Source organism: Puma concolor, chromosome C1 (genome assembly GCF_028749965.1).
Source record: "Puma concolor isolate L17-30 chromosome C1, mPumCon1.1.hap2, whole genome shotgun sequence".
Taxonomy (NCBI): domain Eukaryota; kingdom Metazoa; phylum Chordata; class Mammalia; order Carnivora; family Felidae; genus Puma; species Puma concolor.
In genome coordinates, this window is record NC_141674.1 from 100513440 (window position 1) to 100538041 (window position 24602).

General features: G+C 44.4%; 2 protein-coding genes across 2 annotated transcripts in view; one reads left to right on the forward strand and one right to left on the reverse strand.

Moving 5' to 3' along the window:
- PTGFRN (prostaglandin F2 receptor inhibitor) overlaps nucleotides 1-24602 on the forward strand; it is an 84761-nt gene that overhangs the window by 12102 nt on the left and 48057 nt on the right. The window lies entirely within an intron of this gene.
- On the reverse strand, nucleotides 11546-11898 carry LOC112872082 (large ribosomal subunit protein eL37). The gene has a single exon (XM_086717928.1). It carries the CDS (start codon nucleotides 11874-11876, stop codon nucleotides 11583-11585), a length of 294 nt encoding a protein of 97 aa, XP_086574054.1. The 5' UTR covers nucleotides 11877-11898; the 3' UTR covers nucleotides 11546-11582.

Consider the following 24602-nt stretch of genomic DNA (forward strand, 5'->3'; position numbering starts at 1 on the left):
GACTACCACAGTATTTCTGGAGGACTGGCCCGTGACTCCATTTCTAGGACAGAGGGTTGTGGAGTGGGCTAGGAGAAAATGGAGTCCACACATGAAGAAGAAGGGACGGGAAAGCCTCCAGTCTTGCTTGGGAGGTTTTCCTCAGTTCTTTTCCTTGGCAGCTGGTGCGGAGGACCGACCACTCTGGCTATTGTCTTTCCGCCACCTCCACCCCTTCCTCCCTTTGTGGGGTTGACACAACCTCTGCCATCCCCAACTGGCATCTCCTCCCTTCCTGGGCTTCCTCGTGCTCACAGCGTGGAGAAGCAGGCTTCTCTACTCCCAGTGCGAGCCTCAGGGGCCCCGTGGCGGGGTCAGTCCAGACCACAGCCCGCGGGCCTGTCACCCCTGCTCCGGCCAGCAGCCAGCTCTGGCCACGTCTGAGGGAAGGGGCAGTGTGCTGCTGCCTGCGGCCCGTGGCCCGCCCCTCCGTTTGCCTCCTTCGTAACTACTACTTCCTCTCCACCCTGTGCCAGGCGTTACTCTAGAGCTCTGGGCACGTAGGGACGTAGACACAGTCCCTCGACCCCTGTAGCTGCCAGTCTAGATGTGGAGGCGTGACCCACCCACGGGAAGCGAGGTGACGTTGAAGAGGTGTCCGAGATCATTTGAGACGAAAACGTGTGGAGGGAAGGGAGAGAGTATTGGGGGCTGGTTTAGACAGAGGCGCTGTTGCAGGAGAGGTAAGGTGACGGACATAATGCTCCATACCTGTGTGTGTTACTACCTGTGTCTCCTCTGTACCTGTCTGTGCGTTTTTTAGGCTTTGGTGCCGTGTCTGGAACGAGAACCTTTTATAAGGATCCAAAGCACCCAGCTGTGTTGGCTCCTCTAGCCCCACGGCAGAGTGATAATAACCCTGAGGTGTCAAAATGTGGGCTTTGGAATATTGGGATTGCGTCGCCTCCCGAGGTGCCGAGGTCCCCGCCCCGCGGTGTTCTTGACCGATGCTGTGTGTGACAGGTGCCCTAGCCCTGTGCTCTTTGCTTTCTGCGCTGAGCTTAGCAAAGAGCTCTTCTGGAAGTTACTGATCAGGGGTCATTTCTGATATCAGTGAGATGAAGTAACTCCTGTTCACCCCCCTAGACGATGATCCAAAGATCAGTTTGGGTTCTGACATTCCAGTTTACCAAAGCCCACTGAGGTAGAAGTGATCAGTCATTCTGTCACCAGGCACGTTGCTGGGCTGGGAATGTGGCGATGAGGAGGCAACGATCTGCCCCTTCAAGGGGCTCACGGTCCTATGAGGGCAGCACACGAGCTTCCTACGAGCGGTGGCTGAGCCGAGTTGCCCCTCAGAGGCACATTCACAACTCTGGCTGGGGACTGAGGCGGGGGGGAAGGGGGAGGTTGGGGATCAGGAACGGCTTCCGTCAGGTGAACTTCTGTGAGCTTACTGAATCTTGTCGATCATCGGGGTTTTGTCTGACAGAGAAGGGGCGGGGTATTTGTTTCAGGCAGAGGGGAGAGCAAGAGCAGGGAAATTGACCCATTTGTAAGGGCATTTTTGTGGCTAGAGCTGAGGGTTAGAGCCGAGGGCCTCTCCAGAGGGAAAGGGTTGGGACGGGAGAGAAAATCGTAAGATGGGGAAGCGCTTTGAATGCCACCTGGAGGAGTTTAAGTCTGATGTTGTAGGTGAGTGTCTGTTTTGTTTTGTTTTTTCAGGTGCTGTGTTCCCTAGAATGCTTTAAGCCCCTCCTGTCCTTTATTTACTTATATCTTAGGATTCCCATTGTTGAACTCCTCTCCTCCTGGCCTTTCTGCAAAGCTGCCACACTGTTTCCGCCTCCTCAGCTCTGGCACTTGGCTAGGTGTTGGCTCAGTCACCTTACCTGGTGATGTGGTTCAGCACACGGTAGGTGTGTGAAATACCAGACTGATAGAGCTCAAGTCTTCTTAAAGGGCGTGTGAACCCAGAGTCTTCTGTTGAAGACCACCACAGTGTATTGCTTACTGAGCCTCAGTGGGGAAGATGGGCAGGGACGTCCACACCACCCATGGCAACTGGCAGTGTGCCTAGAGGTGTCAAGGGTGGGCTTGAGTGAGGCCTTGCTAGGGAAGAAGGGTGGACGAGGCTAAGAAAGAGCAGAGAAAGGGTACCGGAGACAGTAAAACAGAGAGGACAAAGCTGGCTACGGTAGGAGTAGGGGAGTATTTCACCGACGACTGTCTCAGGTGCCTTCCACGCACAAATGCAAGTTTAAACCCAATGTGAATCCCCCATTCTCTTGAAACTAGAGGCTGAAAGGAGGGCCAGGTGTTCGCCCAGAACTTGGCAGACCACCCTGGCCAGTTCGAACATGGGGAGAATTGAAAATGGCTGAGCAGTGAGGGATGCTGCTCAGTGCTTGGGCCGCTAGCAGCTGTTAATTTTACAGAACGCTCCAAACTAATCCTTCTGGATAGATCTTGCCGCAGCCTTTTCTGTCTCTGGTCCTTGGACAGAGAATTGTTTAAATCATTCTACACGTAGAGAGTTATTTTGGTTACTCATTAGCGCAGATTGCCTCCAAGTGGTCTCTGCGCGTGTCGTTTGGCCACCTAACTTCTCGGAACCTCAGTTTCCTTATTTAATCCTCTCAAGGTTGAGCATTAGATCATGTGAGCAGGCTTTGCAAACTGTAAAGCAGGGCTATAAATGTAAGGTGGTTTCTGTCCATTACTGAGTCTTTGAGGGCAAAGCTGTCTGCTCAATACTTGGCCTACTGTGTCCGTTAGGGTTCCGTCAGGGAAGCAGAGCCACCGCAAATATGGTGGAACAAGGCCGTGTCAGAGGAATTAATCTTTACACAATTATGGGTGGAGCTGAGGAAGTGAAGGCTTGAAAGGGGGAGCCGGAGGAGCCGAGGAAAACCACCGGTCAGGCCTCCTGAAGCACCGGTGGCCAGGTTGGGGCTTACAGAGGACCTGGGAGCCACGCAGAGTGGGACGGTGAAGCGGGGGAGGGGGTGGCAAAGAGTCTGGGAAACGCCTGTTTAGAGCTACCGCCTCTGCCTTTGCAGCCGAGCCTGTGGTGGTCTCGGGGTCACGCTGGTCGCTAGGGATAGTGCTTGGGAAGAAACCTGGAGCAGAAAGAAAAACCGGGACAAAACTAGTGCTCGCGAGTGCCCGCGCATCTGTCTCTCGCCATCTTTAGCCATGGCGACCACCAGAGCCTAATGGCTGCAGCTTCCCTTCCCTCTGCCTTCCAAGTCTCACAGGTGCTTCTGAAAAATTCTGGGTTCCTCTCAACCCGGAGCTGCGCAGGGAGGAGGATGCTGGGAGATGTAGTGCCAGCTTGGCCGAGCTGACACAGTAGAGAAGCCCACGATTTCATAACGTAGAATTAAAGATTTTGCAAGGCTCTGCCCCCACTCCAGGGTCTCTCAGAGGCCCCGGAACTGGAAGCGATGTCATGCTTACAGGATACAGCGTTTTACTAGGAAGAAGTTCAGTCAGTTCGTGATCCAGTCTTTTTTTTTTTTTTTTTAATATGAAATTTATTGTCACACTGGTTTCCATACAACGCCCAGTGCTCATCCCAACAGGGGCCCTCATGAACCAGTCTTTTAAGAAGTGGCTTGCAGTTGCGTTTTTCAGCCGCTGGGGGCCCTGCATCTCTCCTGTTGTCCTCGCCCTCCTGTCCTTCCTGCCGGAGGTAATGGTTATCTCAGCACCAGAAGCTAAGTGAAGGCGGGTTGTTCCTGAAGAGCCTGTCGGTTCCGGTGGAGTCAGTGTTGTTCGTGTCACCGGGTTCTTGTTTGACCCACGGCATATGGATACTAGCTCCGCCTTGCCCTGGATGAAGGCTACCCCATGCCCATGAGCAGGTATGAGCAGCTACAGACCGGAGCCAGATATCACGGAGATAGATGTTAGGTGAGAACAAGGCTTGCATGACTGGACCGCCCTTCCCCGCCCCATCGTCTGTTCGCCACCCTGCCCCTCCCTCATGTTGCGGCAGCCAGCCTGGGCCAGCAAAGACTCAGGGAGGGCCTTCTACGGTAAGCTCAGCCCCTAGGAAAATCCCACTGTGAGATTTAATGGCCATACCTGGACCTTGTTGTCACTCAGAATTCTTCTACCGTTTTTTTTTCTTTAACATTTATTTATTTGTGGGGGAGAGCACAAGCAGGGGAGGGGCAGAGAAGGGACAGAGGATCCGAAGCGGGCTCTGCGCTGACAGGCTGACACTCGCGAGCCCGATGTGGGGCTCGAACTCACAAACTGCAAGATCACACCTGAGCCCAAGTCAGACGCTCAACTGACTGAACCACCCGTGTGCCCCTCTTTTCCCTTTTTGATAGTCCACTCTGATTTTCCTCATGACCACAGCTTCTTCCTTCTTGCCCCTTTTAAGTTCCCTTGTGTCTCTTGAACCTAATCTTCATCCTCACTGTGATCCCTCGATCTTGAATGTTCCTGTTGTCCAGTCCACCAGGCCACGCTCACTGTCCTGGGCTCTACTCCTAGTGTGGCGTGCATTTCAATGGTGGGCTTGTCGATAGCCCATAACCCACTCCCGTAATCCTTTGCCAGTTCTTGCACGTGGTTGAGTTATCCACACCGACCGTTGTCTCTGATCCTGAGCTGTATCATCCTGCTGGGGAGAATCTCGAAACCTGCCCACCTGAGTTTCCCCCAAATCAGGGGGTCATTACTGCATTTCAGCCCTCCCTTGTGTTCATTCTGTAATGGTTTCCTATTACAATCCTTGTTTTTAATGCTTTTATTTAAAATTTTTTAACGTTTATTAATTTTTGAGAGAGAGAGAGAGAGAGAGACAGAACATGAGCAGGGGAGGGGCAGAGAGAGGGAGACACAGAATCCAAAACAGCTCCAGGCTCTGAGCTATCATGACAGAGCCCGATGCGGAGCTCAAACTCACAAACTATGAGTGAGATCATGACCTGAGCTGAAGTCGGATGCTTCACCGACTGAGCCACCCAGGCGCCCCTCTATTATATTCCTTCTAATGGCTTATTCTAAACCTTTTCCATGATCTCTGCTACTTTACTGAGACATTGGAGATGAACTTAATGTTCTCAAGCTTTTGCCTCAAAACTTTTCTATAATTTGGGCATCTGGGTGGCTCAGTTGGTTAAGCATCCAACTTCGGTGAGCTCCGGTCATGATCTCACTGCTTGTGAGTTTGAGCCCCGCGTCAGGCTCTGCTGACAGCTTGGAGCCTGGAGCCTGCTTCAGATTCTGTCTCTATCTCTCTATCCCTCCCCTGTGCGCGCGCTCTCTCTCTCTCTCTCTCAAATATAAAATAAAACAAAAAAAGGGGGGGCTTTAATTTTACCCATCCCTTTCTCCTAAATTCTAACAAAAGTAAGGGCCCTGTCTTTGGCTCCTTTTATCTCTATAATTATGCATACATTCTGTCTCCCTATATGACCCCAGGCAACCTGTGGCTTTAAATATCATCTATGTGCTGGTGACTCTTCAATGAAGCTCTTTGCTTGGGCCTCCCCCCAGCTCCAGATATACACAGTTGACTCTTGGTCAACGTGGGTTTGAACTATATATGCAGATTCACTTACATGTGGACTTTTTACAGTACCATACGATAAATGTATGTTCTTTCTTCTGATTTTCATAATATTTTCCTTTTCTCTAGCTTACTTTATTTTAAGAATATAATATACACTCCGTAGGACATACAAAATGTTGTGTTCATCAAATATGTTACTAGGAAGGCTTTCGGTCAACAACAGTAGGCTATTCGTAGCTAAGCTTTTGGAGAGTCAAAACTTATATGTGTATTTTTGGCTGCCTGGGGGGTTGGCACCCCTAACCCCCATGTGGTTTAAGGATCGACTAACTATGCAAGGTGTATCCTGAGTCTGACCACTCTGAGAATGACTGCCGTTACAGCCTGAGGACAGGTGCCCATCATCTTGTACTTGATCTACTGTACCCTGTCCTCGCTTTCCAGTTGGGTCCACCATAATCCGTCTTTCACACAGCAGCCGGGGGGAGCTTTCTAAAAAGCAGGGTCTGTCTGTCATTCCCTAGCTGATGTGCTTCCCATTCCAACCAGAGTCAAGGCCTCTGCCCCCTCCTTCATTACAGTCCAGTCACACTGACATTTTTTCTGTTCCGTGAACACCCCAAGCTTGCTCTGTCTTGGTGCCTTTATACTAGCTGTTCTCTCTGCCCGGAGCAGTCTTGCCCCAGCGTTCAGCCCCTGCCTCCTCCTCATTCTGGTCTGAACTCAAGGTCAAGGTGATCTTGTGAGAGGATCACCTTTCCTGACCTTGTTGGCAAAAGCAGCCTGCTACCCCTCCCCCGCCCATCCCTGTCACTATCCTATCAGGTTATTTATCAGCACTCTGGGTTTGTTCCTTGCCCCCTTCCTTACTAGAACACCAGCTTCTTATGAGCAGGGACACGGAGCTGCGTGTCCCCAGTGCCTAGAAGGTGCTTGGAGAACCGACTGGTTGACTCTGCAGGATTAACTTCCCACTTGTGCCCTTCGTCTTGCCAGCTTTGGATCTTTTTCATGGTTGTGCCCTCTCTGGATTGCATCCTTGATCGTTCCCTTTCCCCTGGCTCTCTGTCTGGAAATCCCACACCGCATCACTGAGAATGCATTTCCGTGGTTACCAGTGACCAGTAGTTATCAATTCACTAGTCTTTTCTCAGCAGCGCTCTGCCTTGACTTTTCTGCAGGTTTGACATTGCTATTCGTTTTTTGTTTGTTTTTTTCCAAACCGAAACCTATCGCAGGAGTCTGCTCTCGATACTGTGCAGGATGCAGGGTAGGGAGCAGGTCCCGCCTGAGCAGCTTGCAGGCTGCCAGGAGCAAGGAGATGGGTATGTGCATAAGGGAATGGCACGTTACTCTCAGCCTTTTAATCTTGAAAGCCTTGCATCCCACGGCTGCCAGGATAGAAGCCTTTCCTGTTTTTTTCCCTAACTCTGTGTCTGTGATTTTTCGTTTTCTTTGCTTTTGCTAAGTCTTTTTCGGCTGCTTGTGTCGTAAATGCAAGAGATCACGGTGGTTTGTCCCTCCTGCTCTTGTCTGCACTCTGTTTTGTGGTGACCTCAGTGATCCCACGTCTTTACCTTTACACAGATGCCCTCTTCACCCACCTCCCTCCACGCGTGCGACTCCACATTCATTTTGGGCTCAGATACCTTTTGGGGGTTTTCCATCCCCACTGCCTGGCGGACCTTTCAACCTGCCTACATGTCACTGGCTCTTTTTCTCCACTGTTTGCTTAGGCAGCTGTTAGCCCTTCCTTGCTGTCTCTAATGCCACAGGTCTATCAGTTGAGGCTGCTTCTTAGTGTGGCCCTCAGAGCTGCTGCCTTTCCATTGCCTGCATTGCCCTAGTTTTGGTTCTCCTCTGTCCTGCCTGTCCTCGTGCAGAGAGCTCCCGACGGACCTCCCATGTGTCCACTCCTGTCTGCCCTCGGTCACTGCTCCAACCCCCCTGCTCCCCACGGGTCCCTCCCCCCACCCCAGGCTCTTTCCTTATGCTCCTCCCTTCTGCAAAGGGTTTTTTTTTTTTTTTTTTTTTTTTTTGCGAAAAAAAACACTTTGATCCTCAGTGTCCCCAGTCCAGCGCCATTCTCAAAAGGCCTAATTCAACTGTTGACACCCATGAAGCTTTCCACTAAACCCTTTGGGTGGACATGCCCTCACTTTCGAACCCCATGGCACTCGTTAGTACCTCTCTTTGGTTTCTCATATCCTTCCTTATATAACAGTTTTCGTGTGCACCTTATGGCTCTTAACACACTCTAAGTCTCCCAGGAGAAGTTCCAGAGGCTGGTTAGCCCTTCTCTCTCCTGTCGTCTCGCACAGGGGCTTCCTGCTCGGTAGCTGTTTGTCGAGTGAGTAATGCTGTCTTATATTTGTCTAGTGCATCCCGGGGAGGTCTGAGCCGAACCTTTCTTTTTTTCTTTTTTTTTTTTTTAAATGATTATACGACCTGCTCTTGTAGAACCTGATTTGCGTTCAGATGGGATTTTGAAGTACACCATATGTGACTTCATTACACGTTCTCTGCTGGCTCTGACTTGTTTCGTGTGTACATGGCTGCGTTTTTGTCACTTAGGGAGAGCTGCCACCATCTCTTCCTGCCAGACCTCGCAATGGCAGACGTGAAGAGACAAAGGTTTTTCATTTGGTGAGTCCGACACGCCAGGAAAGGCTCTACTAGAGTTTGCAAGTTTGACCTTCTCTGTGTTCATCTCTAGCTCACATGTGGACTGGGGATTCCGTGTGGAAATCCGTACCCCGTGCGCCCCCCCCCCCCCCCGCCCCCGGTCTCTTTTAGGGGCCTTGTAAGGACTCAGAAAAGAGGGATTTAGATGTCCTTTGACAAGGCAGACTGCAATACCATAAGCTCTTTGTTGCAGTATTTCAGCTCTCCCTGTACCAATGGATTCAGTAACTGCCAATATTCATCTTACAAATGGCTCAGGTTGGAAAGTCAGATTATTTGCTTCCGGGCAGCTCAGTGAGATGATAAAGTTTGTGCAATAATGGAAACAATCGCAAAAAAAAAAAAAAAAAAAAAATCCTTTACAGATACACTGTACTCTGTGGGTCTTGATTTAGAATAATGTTGATGATAACCCAAGAAATAAAATCTGCATATTTCCCATGGATATCATGAAGGGGTGGAAGAGGGTAGATAAATACGGTTTAGTCTTCATTAGCTTGTCTCTCTTAATGATTCCTCACGGTTGCCAGTAAGCACTTACTGAAATAAGTGTTGCAGGAATAGCTTACCTTGAAAAACTTGCCTGACTTTTCTTTCCCATCCCCATCTATTCTGCATGCTACAAGAAAGTTGAAGGCCTTTACTAATTTTCTTGAATACTTCAAAGGTAGGGAAATGGTAATCTGGAAGCGATTACCTCTTGCTTCTTAGTTATCCCTACTGCTGAAAAGTCACAGCAGTAGGGATTCCAGAAGTCCCTCCTATATGGGAAGGGATAAAGTTCTTTTCCCTTTTTTGAATATGATTATGTGAGATGTTCAGGTTAGTATCGCTTAAAATAATGAAGGCAACAGGTCAGAGAAGGTTTTGAAGAAACTGGAAATGGTTTATGACAATTCTGTTTCTATCTACATCATACTGAGAACATGTAATATTTCCTCTCTTAGTGACTCGTTGTTACGTTGCTGCCTAGCCGGTCCACATTGCCCTTGGAGAATTTGAAATATTTCATATGGAATTTCGAGCGGTTTCTTCTTCCTACTAGGAGCAAGGACAAAACCAACTGAAGGTGGTGATATCAACAATGCAGTCGAAAGCAAACCATTCCGGCCCATCTTTGGACAGGGCAGCACATAGGCCAGATGAATCTGGGTGGGAGTCCCTCCTTTAATAGCTGTGATGGCCTTCTGCAAGTTGTTTAACTTCTTTGCATCTGTTGTCTCAGCTTCGGTCCTCAGTTTCATCAGTTCTCTGATAGGGGAGGTAGTGTCTACCTTATGGTTCTGTTCTGTGGATTCATTAAGGGAAGTTTTGAATAGCACCCAGCTCGGTGCATGGTATAAGAGACACACAGCCAATTATACCCAACTTATTGTTGGCAGCTATTTGCTGATGAATCAAAGTGAATAGATTACAGAATAAATGAGAAGTGCTTCTATGAAGTTAGCTGAAATGATGGCTTCTTTGATTAATCAGATATTTTTTCATTACTCCCCTCCCTCCATTAGTTTGTTTGTTATTCATTCTGCCATTTTGGTGGTTATTTTAGAGGTTGGAACATACATCGTTGACTTATTAGTGTCTACCGGTGGTCCTTTTGATCACTTCCAGGATCATGCAAGACCTTAGAACATCGAAGCTCCGCCTCGCTTTTGTGCTGTTGATGTCATATATTTTGATTATGCATATATGTTAAATTCTAGAAGACATTACTAATATTGGACTGTATAGTCAGCATCCAGTAGGTTTGCCACAGAGTTATCCTTTCTGTTGCTCTTTATGCCTTCTTACATCCATGATTCCATCTGGGATCATTTTCCTTCCGTTTGAAGAACTCCCTTTAGTGTTTCTTTTGGTATTTCTTTAGTATTTTTTCAATTAATTCTCTTTCGCTTTTTGAGAGTTGGTTGAAGCATATTTATTCTGTCTGCCTTTTAAGGAAATTTTTTTCTGTACACAGTTGTAGGTCGGCAGTTATTCTCTGTCATTACTTTAATTTTATTTTTTATTGTTTTAAATTTACATCCAAACTAGTTAGCATAAAGTGCAACAATGATTTCAGGAGTAGATTCCTTAGTGCCCCTTCCCCATTTAGCCCATCCCGCCTCCCACATCCCCTCCAGCAACCCTCTGTTTATTCTCCATATTTATGAGTCTCTTATGTTTTGTCCCCCTCCCTGTTTTTATATTATTTTTGTTTCCGTTCCCTCATGTTCATCTGTTTTGTCTGTTGAGGTCCTCCTATGAGTGAAGTCATATGATTTTTGTCTTTCTCTGACTGACTGATTTCACTTAGCATAACACCCTCCAGTTCCATCCACATAATTGCAAATGGCAAGATTTCGTTCTTTTTGATTGCCGAGTAATACTCCATTGTGTATATATATATATATATATATATATACCACATCTTCTTAATCCATTCATCCATCGATGGACCTTTGGGCTCTTTCCATACTTTGGCTATTGTTGATAGTGCTGCTATAGACATGGGGGTGCATGTGTCCCTTCGAAACAGCACACCCGTGTCCCGTGGACAAATGCCTAGTAGTGCAATTGCTGGATCGTAGGGTAGTTCTGTTTTTCGGTTTTTGAGGAACCTCCATACTGTTTTCCAGAGTGGCTGCACCGGCTTGCATTCCCAATTCTGTCATTACTTTAAAGATGTCATCCCATTGTCTTACGAGCAGTGTCTGTTAAAAGTCAGCTGTCGGTTGTATTCATGCTCCCTTCTCTGCCTTTAGAGAGTTTTACCACGATGTTCCTAGGTGTGGTTTTCTCTGTATTCCTCCTGCGCAGGATATGTAGCACTTCTTGAATCTGGGACATGATGTCTTCTGTCAATTTAACATCTTGGCCACTATCTCTTCAAAAATTAATTTTGCCTACTTCTACCACATTCTTTCTCCTGTAGGACTCTCTTACACTTGTGTTTAACCTTTTTACTGTTTTTTATGTGTCTTGTACACTATTTTCTGTATTTTTCATCCTTTTTTTTACCCTGGGCTTCAGTTTGGATAACTTATATTGACTTTTTTCCTGTTCCTTCTAGTCTACTATTAATTTTTTTTTCAACGTTTATTTATTTTTGGGACAGAGAGAGACAGAGCATGAACGGGGGAGGGGCAGAGAGAGAGGGAGACACAGAATCGGAAACAGGCTCCAGGCTCTGAGCCATCAGCCCAGAGCCTGACGCGGGGCTTGAACTCACGGACTGCGAGATCGTGACCTGGCTGAAGTCGGACGGTTAACCAACTGCGCCACCCAGGCGCCCCTCTAGTCTACTATTAAACCTGTTTATTGAGCTCTTTTATTTTTTTTACTTTTTTATTTTTATTTTTTTAAACCAGAACATTTATTGTGTGACTAATCATTGAAATCCTTAAGATGAACTAGATGCTGCAACAGCTGCCCTCTTGGGTTTAGGTGTTGTTCCTTCACGGAATCCATGCCTGAATCTGCGGTATACAATTTTTAGGTGCCTCATTCGACCGGTCCCAGTGGTATTTCTTCTTTTAGCCTTGGCACTCCAGTTATACTTTCTCCTCCACTTGGCAGGATAGCCACATTTGCCACAGGTCGACTTCTGAAGGTGGTAGGCCTTTGAACCACAGCGGCAGCACAACGTGTGCGTCTTATTGCGACACTTTCCAAACGATGACGTCCCCTTCGTCATCTTGTTTCCGCAACCGAGACCAAAGAGCTATTGAGCTCTTTTTAAAAAAGTTTTTTAATGTTTATTTTTGAGAGAGAGACAGAGACAGAACGCGAGACGGGGAGGGGCAGAGAGGGAGGGAGACCCAGAATCCGAAGCAGGCTCCAGGCTCTGAGCTATCAGCACAGAGCCCGATGCGGGGCTTGAACCTACAAGCCATGAGATCATGACCTGAGCCAAAGTCAGACACTCAACTGACTGAGCCACCCAGGCACCCCTGTTTATTGAGCTCTTAATTTCAAATATGTGTTTTTTATTTTGTTTTTTAGTTCTAATATTTCAATTTGATTATTTTAATAGATTTCAGTTAAGGGGTCAAATTCTGTTGTCTATCTCTGTAGTAAATTAACCATAGTTATTTTCAAGTCCATGCTGATAACAGCAGTATCTGGATCCCTGTGGATCTATTTCTCTTGTCTGTTTTTCTTTTTTTCTTTTTTTTTTTTCTTCCTCTTTTGTAATTCAGTCATTTGGTCCTATCATCTGGAACGTCAGATAAGTTTCAATTGAATACTGAAAAGCCACAGAGACTCTGCACCTCTGCACGATGTTCTCTTTTTCCTAAGAAGATGTGCTTGTTTTTCTGGCAGTCCAGCAGAATAAGAGCTCACCACGATCCCGTGAGGGACTGCGAGATGTTTTGAGACTGGATCTCAGTGTCGACGACAGCTGATTCTTTGAGCTTTGCTCTCACTCCGAGGGCATGGCCCTTCAGGGCTGTCCCCAAACGCCTGGGGTGTTTACTACAGTCTACCTTCCTTTGTGAACTCAGAATTCCAATTTTCGTCTCCCCAGTACTGTGAGATGGTTGAAAACTTTGCTTAACCTTTTAGCCTCCTACTGTTTACTTTCTTAGCTTCTCAGCCACTTACCCAGCCCTGTCCCCCTGAGTGTAGCTTTCATGTCAGTTCGCCTTGAGGAAAAATCAGTGCAGCAGGTCAGGCTGGCTTCTCTGTTGTTGCCTTTTTCTCTGGGATCCTGACTTCTCCAGCTATGACTTCCTAAAGGGGTTTGAACTTCAGTTGTCGTCTTGGCCCTGTGAGGCACTGGGAAGCGCCTACATCGCTTAAAAATTGGCAAATGTCTTGGGGCGTGTGGGTGGCTCAGTCGGTTAAGCGTCTGACCTCCGCTCAGGTCATGAGCTCATGGTTTGTGAGTTCAAGCCCTGCATCGGGCTCTGTGCTGACAGCTGAGAGCCAGGAGCCTGCTTTGGATTCTGTGTCTCCCTTTCTCTCTGCCCCTACCCCACTCATGCTCTCTCTCTCTCTCTCAAAAATAAACATTTAAAAAAAATTGGCAAATGTCTCAAGAGAAAAAGCAGTAGACATTGTGGGGCCCACCTTGATGTGTTTCTGGGATCTTGGTCCCCTGATCCTTCATACCTTGATTACTGACAATGCATTCAGTTAGCTGTTTCTTGTATTTTAGCCATCTTTTGTAGTTGTTTGCAAGGCTGGAGTTGATCTGATACAAGCTACTCTCCTTCATAGCAGAAAGGGAAAATCTCCCTAAAGAGGAAATCTTAATTATTGGTCTTTAGAAATGTATACCCTACTTCCCTCCCCTCCTTCCAAAAAAGCATTGGAGGCAATTTACAAAGACATCGATGTATACATGCAATAAAAACCTTAAGATGAAGGTAAAAAACAAAAACAAAAACAAAAAAGTACAAGGGCAGTAGGGACATATAGAGATAGAGAAAGGTATGGAGATAGAGAACAGATTATTATTAGAAGTTTAAACTGTGTATGGTTTCCATAGTTGACCATATTTAGTACTGACTTGAAGCTAAGGTACGGACGGACACATGAATTTTGTATATGTTGGGGGAAACAGGAGTTGGAAGTTGGGAGAGAGAAAAGAGAGATGAAGTTAGCAGTAACAATTACATTAGGTATTTTTTCTTTGAGGTTGTTTTGTAGGCTTAGGCAAATTATTTGTTTAAAGTTTATTTATTTTGAGAGAGACAGAGTGCAAGTGGGAGAGAGGCAGAGAGAGAGGGAGAGAAAGAATCCCAACGCAAGGCTTGACCTCATGAAACCACGAGACCTTGACCTGAGCTGAAACCGAGAGTCAGATGCTTAACCGACTGAGTCACCCAGGCGCCCCGCAAAATTTATTTAGAACGGGAGTTAGGAGACAGTAGAAGCTTCTGAGACTTACCTGTAAGGGTTTGGGATGTGGTGCTGGGCCACTTAGTAACTGGGAGTGCTAATGCTTTGGCACAGAAGCTTTCATACCGCTACACAGATGTGAAGTTGCTGTGCCCTTATTTTGTCTTGAATAACAAAGGCACTCGTGGCTGTGCCAACTGGCTTGAACGCAAGGAATGCCTGCGTACTTCGTGTTTTCTGGGGAAAGAATGTACAATGGTCCATCAACAGGTATTTTTTTTCTGGTACTGCATTTTGAGGGAATTTTAACATACGGACGCTTGAGTCACTGAACAACACAGTAGTGTCCTCAATGGTGCTTTTAAGGCTGATGAAGAAACGCTTTTCGTATGAGGGTTTCTTATGCTGAACCCTACAAACAAATGAAAGCACAGGTTAAAATCGTTCCTTTGTAAAGACCTCTTTGTGGAGAGCTAAATTAATACGTTTCAGTTGCCATTAAGTGTCTGGGGCTCTTAATTTGAAATACTGGTAGAATTTGGAAAACCAAAGGAGAAAATTGTTCTTTTTCCGTCAGTTATCAACTGTTACAAGAGGTTTTGACAAAAATTGGCAGTGGGTGGCTCTGCAGACACTCTTTTTGATTTGAAAAGGGCCATATGCTTTAATTTTTACAAACTATATTTAAAAATATTATTAGCTGTTATTTAACAATATTAAAGGAAATCTGTGCTAAATACCAGACTGCTCAGAGCAAGTTGAAATTCTGTTACCAAAATTTAACATCTTGGTTTGTACGGATGAGGGAACATCTCTGTTCTGCATGCAAGATCTGGCTGGGTTTATATCTTTTTAGATTAGAATTTGATCTTTCGAGCATCTGTTCATACCTGCTTTACTTTTCCCAGTGGCACGCTAACGTAGCCAGCACTGAAGGTATTTTTGCAGGTTGAGCTGGAACATGGAGGCAGGAGTGCCCAAGTGATCCCAGGAGAGAGGGGGAAGGCTTCACAGAGGAGGTGCTTCAGGGACAGTGTCTTCCAAGAGGATGAGGAGATTGCTGGGAGGCATTCCAGGTGAAGGAGATACAGAAGCAGGGGCCGTGAGGCCTCAGAAAGCATGGCATTTCCAGGAAATGAAGGGTCCTCTGTTTTGTCGGAGGCTGAACTTTAGAGGGTGGAAAAGTGGCAGGAGACAAAGCCACCCGGAGTGGCCAGCCTGCCGGTGACCTCGTAAGTCTTTTATTCATTCACTCATTAAGCAAATGTTTATTGAACAAACTGCTAGGTACCAGGCCCTGTTCTAGGCTCTGGCATTCAGCAGTGAACAAAGCAGATAACCATCACTGCTCTTGTAGAAACTCACATTCTAGTGGGAAGAGACAGACAATAAATGATAGTAAAAATATACAAATACACATAGAGTCTATTAGCGATGAGTGATAAGAAAATCTGGCAGGAGTAAGAATGGGGGGTGTGGGTGTGTGCACAAGAGGCTGACCCGGGAATAAAGATCTGAATCCGGTGAAGGAGGCTTCAAGGTGGAGTGTGCTCTGAACTCTGGACCCGTGGAAGAGCACGGAGGTTGGAGAAGATCTGGTTTGTTCCAGGAATGTTAGGGGGAAGGCTTGGCTGGCTACCATCCAGGGAGTGCGTGGGAGAGGAGCAGGAGGTTCGAGAAGCAGCGCTGGGTCCTCTGAGGCCTCAGATGCTAGTCTGTGAGGCCTCTGTGGGTTTGGGCTTTGACCTGAGATGGGGAGCCATCGGCAAGTTTGCAGCAGGGTGATGACCTAATCCAGCCTAAGCGTTTAAAATAGTGCCTCAACTGCTGGGTTGGGAGTACAGGGCACGAGTGGAAGCCAGAGGCCAGCTGGGAGGCTCTTGCAATAATTCAGGTGAGAGGGATGGTGGCGTGAACTGGGGGAATCACATGGGGGGGCCGTTGGGAAAGATCGATTGTATCCTGGAGGTGGTAAGGAGCCATCACAGACCTTGACTAGTGAACGGACGCATGATTCGTGGGTTAAAAAGATGATTTGGGCAACCACGTGGGAAACGGATTACAGAGCGGAGACTAGGGGCTGGGTCGGGTGCCAAAGCTCCAATCACTAAGAAGAGGGAGAGAGACCTTATAAGGGATGTAGGCTCCTGCCTGAGGGCGCTGTGGGCAGCTTGCTAACCCTGGTCAAGTTCTTGACCACTGACAGGAATTGACAAGATTTGTACATTAGGGAATTCCTTTGTAAACCTTGCCAAGAAAGCGTGGAAGGTTGTGATGAGGTTAGCTCCTTACCACCGCAGGGCACTGTGGTGAGGGTACACAACTCAGTGACTCCTTACACAGTATGGGTGTGTGTGTGGGGGGGTGGTTATTGCTGTCTCCATTTCACGGATGACGAAACTTGGCCCCAAGGAGGTTAAGCACCGGGCTGCACTGCTTCTTTTTTTTTTTTTTTTTTTTATAATTTATTTATTTTTAAGACAGAGACAGAGCATGAGTGGGGATGGGGCAGAGAGAGAGGAAGACACAGAATCCAAAGCAGGCTCCAGGCTCCGAGCTGTCAGCACAGAGCCCAACGCGGGGCTTGAACTCACGAACTGTGAGATCATGACCTGAGCCAAAGTCGGACTCTCAACCGACTGAGCCACCCAGGCACCCCCGGGCCATGCTGCCTCTTAAGGGTCTCTCCCACAACATTTCCTTCTGAAAGTTCTCTTAGGGATCTTCACAATTGTCTGGTCATCACTAAAAGTAAATATAAAAAAGAGATTGCATATGTCCTTTGTGAACTCTGGTGACGAATGGGTTCAGGGCTGAATGGTCATGTAGGATTCCAAGGCCCTGGGTTGCCAGTGATAGAAATTCGCTGAAGGGATATGAGTGGGGGTGAGTGAAATTGCAAGATACTGAAATGTGCGGGGGAAGAAGTATGTACAAGTGTGTGTGTGTGTGTGTGAGTGGAGTGATTGAGGTGGTGTGGCTGGATCCAGTGGCTCGTGATGCCAGGTGAGGTTCAATTCACCTGTCTGATCCAGGTGTCTGCCTGGCTCTCTTTGCTGTAAATGGCCTCCTCACCTAGCCAGGAGGGCTGTGCGAATATGGCTTCAGAGCAAATCATCTCTTTTTTTTTTTTATTACAAAAAAATTTTTTTTAATGTTTTATTTATTTTTGAGAGAGACAGAGACAGAATGCGAGTGGGTTAGGGGCAGAGAGAGAGGGAGACACAGAATCCGAAGCAGGCTCCAGACTCCAAGCTATCAGCACAGAGCCCAACGCGGGGCTCAAACTCATGAGCTGTGAGATCATGACCTGTGCTGAAGTCGGACGCTCGACCGACTGAGTCACCCAGGCGCCCTTCTCTTTTTTTTTAAACTGAAGTATAATTGACACAAATACACTCGTTTCGTACAGGATAGTGATCCAGTCTTTGTATGTATTGTAGAATTATCACCTCAGTAAGTGTAGTTACCATCTGTCTCCATACAAAGTTAATACACTATTGTTGACTGTGTTCCCCAGGCTGTCCATCATATCCCAGTGACTTATTTCATAACTAGAAGTTTGTACTTCTTCATCCCTTTCACCCATTTCACCTCCCCCACGCCTCCTCTCCTCGGGCGACCACCAGTCTGCTGTCCGTATCTATGAGTTGGACTTTTGTTCGATTGCTTTGTATTTTAGATTCCATGTGTAAGTGAAAGCAAATGTTATTTGTCTTTTTCTGTCTGATTTGTTTCATTTAGCATGGTACCCTCAAGGTTGGATAGATACCCAGAAGTGAAATTGCTGGATCATAGGGTAGTTCAATTTTTAATTTTTTGAGGGACCTCCACACTGTTTTCCTGAGTGGCTGCACCAATTTACATCCCCACCAACAGTGCACAAGGGTTCCCTTTTCTCCACATCCTCGCCAATACTTGTTATTTCTTCTCTTTTTGGTAACAGCTATTCTGACAGGTTTAAGGGGATACCTCGTTGTGATTTTGATTTGTATTTCCATCATTATCAGTGATCTTGACCATCTTTTCATGTGCCTTTTGGCCATCTGTATGTTTTCTTCTTTCTTTAAAAAAAATTGTTTTTTTTACATTTATTTATTTTTGAGAGACAGAGAGAGACAGAGCATAAGTGGGGGAGGGGCAGAGAGAGAAAGAGACACAGAATCCAAAGCAGGCTCCAGGCTCTGAGCTGTCAGCACAGAGCCCAATGCAGGGCTCTAACTCACAAACCATGAGATCATGACCTGAGCCAAAGTTGGACGCTTAACCTACTGAACCACCCAAGCATCCCTCTTCTTTCTTTTTCGGAGAGAGAGTAGAAGCAGGGTCGGGGGTGGGGAGAGGAAGGGCAGAGAGGGAGAAAGAGATTGAGACTCTTAAGCGGCCTCCACACAGCGCAGAGCCTGATGCAGGGCTCAATCTCACGACCCTGGGATCATGTCCTGAGCCAAAATCAAGAGTCAGACACTCAACTGAGCCACCCAGGTGCCCTTGCACTCTATATTTTCTTTAGAAGAAGGTCTGTGCAGATTTTCTACCCATTTTTAAATCAGATTGTTTGGGCTCTTTTGTAATTGAGTAGTATGAGTTCTTTATATGTTTTGAATATTAACTCCCTATTGAATATATGATTTACCAATATCTTCTCCTGTTCAGCATGTTGCCTTTCCATTTTGTCGATGGTTTTCTTTGCTGTACAGAAGCTTTTTAGTTTCATGTAGTCCCATTTGTTTATTTTTGCTTTTGTTACCCTTGCCTTTGAAGTCAGATCCAAAAAAACATCACTAAGACCAACTTCATAGAGCTTAACACCTCTGTTTTCTTCTAGGAACTTTGTAGTTTTATGTCTTACATTCAAGTGTCTTATTCATTTTGAGTTGACTTTTGTATATGGTGTAAGATGGAGGTCCAGTTCCATTCTTTTGCCTGTAGTTGTTCAGTTTTCCCAGCACCATTTTGTATTCTTGCCTTTTTTGTAAATTAATTGACCACATGTGCGTGGGTTTATTGCTGGGCTCTGTTCTCTAGCATTTATCTATGTAGCTGTTTTTATGCCAGTACCATACTGTTTTGATTGCTGTAGTTTTGTAGTATAGGTTGAAATCTGGGAGCATGGTACTTCTGACTTTGTTCTTGCTTTTCAAGATTGCTCTGATGATTTAGGGTCTTTGGGGTCTTTTGCAATTCCATATAAATTTTAGAATTATTTGTTCTAGCATTGTGAAAAGTGCCATTGGAATTTTGATAGGGATTACACTGAATCTGTAGATTGCTTTGAGTTGTATGGAGATTTTAACAATGTTAATTCTTCCAATCCATGAACATGGAGTATCTTCCCATTTATTTGTGTCTTCTTCCATTTCTGACATCAGTGTCTTATAGTTTTCAGTATACAGGTCTTTTGTCTCCTTGGTTTATTCCTAGGTATTGTATTCTTTTTTTTTTAATTTTTTTTTTAATGTTTACCTATTTTTGAGAGAGAGAGAGGCAGAGAGAGGGAGACATAGAATCTGAAGCAGGCTTCAGGCTTTGAGCTGTCAGCACAGAGCCCAACGCGGGGCTCGAACTCTTGAACCTTGAGATCATGACCTGAGCTGAAGTCAGATGCTTAACCGACTGAGCCACCCAGGCGTACCATCTAGGTATCGTATTCTTATTGATGCAATTGTAAATGGGATTGTTTTCTTGATTTCCGTTTCTAATGATTTGTTATTACTGCATAGAAATGCAACAGATTTTTGTATGTTAATTTTGTATTCTGCAGCTGTACTGAATTCATTTTTTCTAACACTTTTTTTTGGTGGAATCTTTAGGGTTTTCTATCTCTAGCATTAGTCATCTGCAGATAGTGAAAGTTTTATCTCTTTTCCAATTTGGTTGCGTTTTATTTTTCTTGCCTAATTATTGTGGCTAGAACCCCCATACTATGTTGAATAAAAGTGGGAAGAGTGGGTATTTGTCTTATTTCTTATCTTTCTTATCTTATCTTATCTTATCATTTGTCTTATTTCTTATTGAACGTGATATTAGCTGTGGTTTGTCATATATGGTTCTTGTTGGGGTATGTTTCTTCAGTACCCACTTTGATGAGAGTTCTTATCGTAAATGGATGTTGAATTTTGCCAAATGCTTTTTATGCATTTATTGAGATGATCATGTGATTTTTATCTTGCATTTTGTTAATGTGGTGTATGACACTGATCAATTCATGGATGTTGAACAAGACTTGCTCCCCTGAAATAAATCTCATTTGTTGGTGGTGATCCCTTTAACGTATTGTTGATGGTATATGACGGTGTGTGTGTGAATGGGTGTGATCCATTTAATGCATTGTTCAATTTTGTTTGCTAATGTTTTATTGAAGATTTTTGCATCTGTGTTCATCAGGCGTATTGGCCTGTAATTTTTTTTTTTTTTTATGGTGGTGCTATGTGGTTTTGGTATCAGAGGAATGTTGGCTTCATAAAATGAATTTGAAAGCATTCCCTCCTCTTCAATGTTTCTTTGAATGTTTGGTAAAATTCGGAGAAACCGTCTGGTACTGGACTTTTATTTGTTGGGAGGTTTTTGATTACTGATTCAGTCTCCTTACTAGTAATCAGTCTTTTCTGATTTTCTATTTCTTCCTGATTCATTCTTGAAGATCAAGTATTTCTAAGAATTTATCCATTTCTTCTAGGTTGTCCAATTTGTTGGCATATACTTATTCACAGTAGTGTCATAATCCTTTGTATTTCTGTGGTATCAGTTGCAACTTCTCTTTTATTTCTGATTTTGTTGATTTTTCCTTTTTTGCCTGGTGAGTCTAGCTAAAGCCTTGTCAATTTTGTTTGTTAAAGAATTTTGTTTATCTTCTCAAGGTTCTTAGCTTCATTGATTTTTTTCCCCTGTTCTCTTTATTTCCTTTTAGTCTTTATTAATTTCCACTCGTGATCTTTATTATTCCTTTCCTTGCACTAACTTTGAGCTTCTTTTGTTCTTCTTTTTCTAGTTCCTTTAGACATAAAGTTAGGTTATTTATTTGATATTTCTCTTGTTTCTAGAGGTAAGCCTGCATTGTTACATATTTCCCTCTCAGGACCACTTTTGCTGCATCCCATAGATTTTGGTATGTTGTCTTTCTGTTCATTTTCCTCTAGGTATTTTTTTAATTTCTGTTTTGATTTCTTTGTTGTCCCAGTTGTTTAATCTCCATGTATTTGTGTTTTTTTTAAGTAAGTTTTCTTCTTGTAGATGATTTCTAGTTTCATACCATTGTGATTGGGAAAGATGCTTGATATCATTTAAGTTTTCTTGAATTTATTGAGACTTGTTTCATGGCCTAACATGTGAGCTGTCTGGAGAATGTTCCATGTGCACTTGAGAAGAATGTATATTTTGCTGCTTTTGAGTGGAATGTTCTGTATATATCTGTTAAGTCCACCTGGTCTGATAATGTGCTGTTCAAAGCTGATATGCTTACTGATTTTCTGTCTAGATGATGTATCTATTGATGTAAGTGGGGTGTTAAAAACCCTCTACTATTATTATATTGCTGTCAACTTCCCTCTTTAGGTCTGTTAATATTTGCTTTAACATTTTACTTTATTTTATTTATTATTTTTTAACGTTTATTTTTGGGAGAGAGAGAGAAACAGAGTGCAAGCAGGGGAGGGGTGAAGAGGGAGGGAGACACAAAATCCCAAGCAGACTCCAGGCTCCGAGCTGTCAGCACAGAGCCCGACACGGGACTTGAACTTAAAAAGCGCGAGATCATGACCTGAGCTGAAGTCAGATGCTTTCCTGACTGAGCAGTGGCCCCTGTTAATATTTGCTTTAAATATTTTGGTGCTTCTATGTTGGGTACATGAGTATATATAAATGTTGTATCTTCTTGCTTGCTTGAACCTTTTATCATTATGTAGTGGTCCTCTTTGTCTTCTATTACAGTTTTTGTTTTAACATCTATTTTGTGTGATAAGAGTATAGCTACACCAACTTTCTTTTCGTTTCTATTTGCATGGAATATCTTTTTCCATCCCTTCATTTTCAGTCGGTGTGTATCCTAAAGTAAGTCTCTTGTAGGCAGTATACAGAAGAGACTTGTTTTTTAAAATGCATTCAGCCCCTCTATGTCTTTTTATTGGCGAATTTAGTTCATTTACATTTAAAATAATTAAAGATAGGTATGTACTTCTTGCTATTTTGTTCACTGTTTTCTGGCTGTTATGTAGTTCCTCTCTGTTCCTTTCTTCTCTTTTTCTCTTCCCTTGTGGTATGATTTCTTTCTTTAGTGTTACATTCGTTTCTCATTTTCTTTTGTGTATTTACTATAAGTTTTTGCTTTGTGGTCACCATTAGGTGCACATAAACTGTCCCATGTACATGACAGTCTATTTGGATTGATAGCAACTTAAATGTGAACACATTCCAAAACTCTGCACTTTTACGCCCTGCCAGCTCACATTTTGTTTTTGATGTCACATTTTACTTTTTTTTTTATTTTATGCATTTCTTAACTAATTATTGCAATTTTAATTTTATTACTTTTGTCTTTCAACTTTTATACTAGCTTTATAAGTGATTAATCCACTACTTTTAATATATACTTACCTTTTCTGATGAGATTTTTTACTTTTGTATGGTTTCTCGTTAATTAGTGACATTTTTTTCAGCTTTAAGAAGTCCCTTTAATATTTCTTGTAAGGCTGGCTTAGTGTGATGAACTCCCTTAGCTTTTGCTTATCTGGGAAACTCTCTCTCCTTCAATTCTGAATGATAACCTTACCAGGTAGAGTATTCTTGGTCAGAAGTTTTTTTCTTTCAGCATTTTGAATATGTCATGCCACCCTCTTCTGTCCTGCAGAATTTCTGCTGAAAAATTGCTAATAACTTTATGAGGTTTCCCTTGTATGTAACAAGTTGGTCTTCTCTTGCTGCTTTAAAGGTTCTCTTTTTTTCTTTGACTTTTGACATTTTAATTATAATGTGTCTTGGTGTGGCTCTCTTTGGGTATATTTTATTTAGAATTCTCTGTGCTTATTGGGCTTGGTTTTCTATTTCTGTCCTCAGGTTAGGGACGTTTTCAGCTATTATTTCTTGAATTAAGTTTTCCACACCTTTCTCTGTCTCTTCTCCTTCTAGGACCCCTATGATGTGAATGTTATTCCATTTAATATTGTCCTACAGATCTCTTAAGTTATCTTCATTTTTTATTTTTTTATCTAAAAAAAAACATTTTATAATGTTTGTTCATTTTTGAGAGAGAGCACAAGCGGGGGAGGGCCAGAGAGATAGAGACATAGAATCCAAAGCAGGCTCCAGCTCTGAGCTTGTCAGTGTCACAGAGCCTCATGTGGGGCTTGAACCCACCAACCGCAAGATCATGCCATGAGCCAGAGTTGGATGCTTAACTGACTGAGCCACCCAGGTACCCCATATCTTCATCTTTTAAAATTCTTTTTTCTTCTTGCTGCTCTGAGTGATTTCCAATGCTTTGTCTTCCAGTTCACTGATCCATTCTTTTGCTTCATCCAGTCTGCTTTGAATTCCTCTACTGTATATTTCAGTTCAGTTATTGTATTCTTCAGCTCTGTAACTTTTGGTTGGTACTTTCCTCTATTTTCTTATCTTTGTTGAAATTCTCACTGGGTTCATGCATTCTTCTCCCAAGTTTGGTGAGCATCTTTATGACCATTACTCTGATTTCTTTATTAGGGAGATTATTTATCTCTATATCATTAAGGTCTTCTTCTGAGGTAGGTGTGTGTGTGTGTGTGTGTGTGTGTTCTCTTGTTTGGAACATATTTGTCTGTCTTACTTTGCTTGACTCTCCGTTAGTTTTTGGATATTAGGTGAAATAGCTACCTCTCAGGCATGAAGGAGTGGCCTTGTGTAGGTAATGATTCTTCTTGTTTGACCTTGCCATAGCTCTTAGTTGTCTCTCAAACCTTTGTGATTGTCTAAGTAGCCTGATTTATTCTTGATATGTCCCTGTTGTTGAGGGTGTGCCAGGATCTGTCACTGCTCCAAGGGGACAAATCTCATTTATCACCTCGTTTCAGGCTGAGTAGAAGCCAGACCCTTAGGCAGCAGTTTTTAAATCATGCAAATATATACAGTCCTGTGGGACTGCACTTGTAAACCCTGCTGGCCTCCAGACCAGGAGATCTGGAGGCGTCCCTTGGGTAACAGTTGCAAAAATTGGGGCCCTGAGAGAGTGTACAATCTTATTGGAAGTTCTCATCAAGCTGTAGTGAGGCCAGTGGGGTGCACAAGGATGGTGTCTCTTTGCTTATGTTCCCTGGGAATGCCTGCACTGCCTCCGGATGTGTTGGAAACCTGAAGGTTATCCTGCAGGCTGAAGCTTCAGGATAAGTAAATAGGCCTTTTTTCACAGGAAGACCATAAGTGTGTTGCCGTCTGCTGTCTGTGCAGTGTCCTGTGGGTGTTGGCTTGCTAAGAATTGTCTTTCTGATTGTCCTAGTCCCCTGGAATTCAGGAACACCAGCCCCCTTGGCCACCAGGGCCAGGCAGATAGGGGGTATCTCCTGTGTGGTTTCTGCATGTCTGCTGGCTTTAGCAGATCAGCTAG

What these genes read in the sequence shown, in the direction of transcription:
- LOC112872082 (XM_086717928.1), bottom strand. Translation starts at nt 11,876, where the DNA reads ATGACGAAGGGGACGTCATCGTTTGGAAAGTGTCGCAATAAGACGCAC.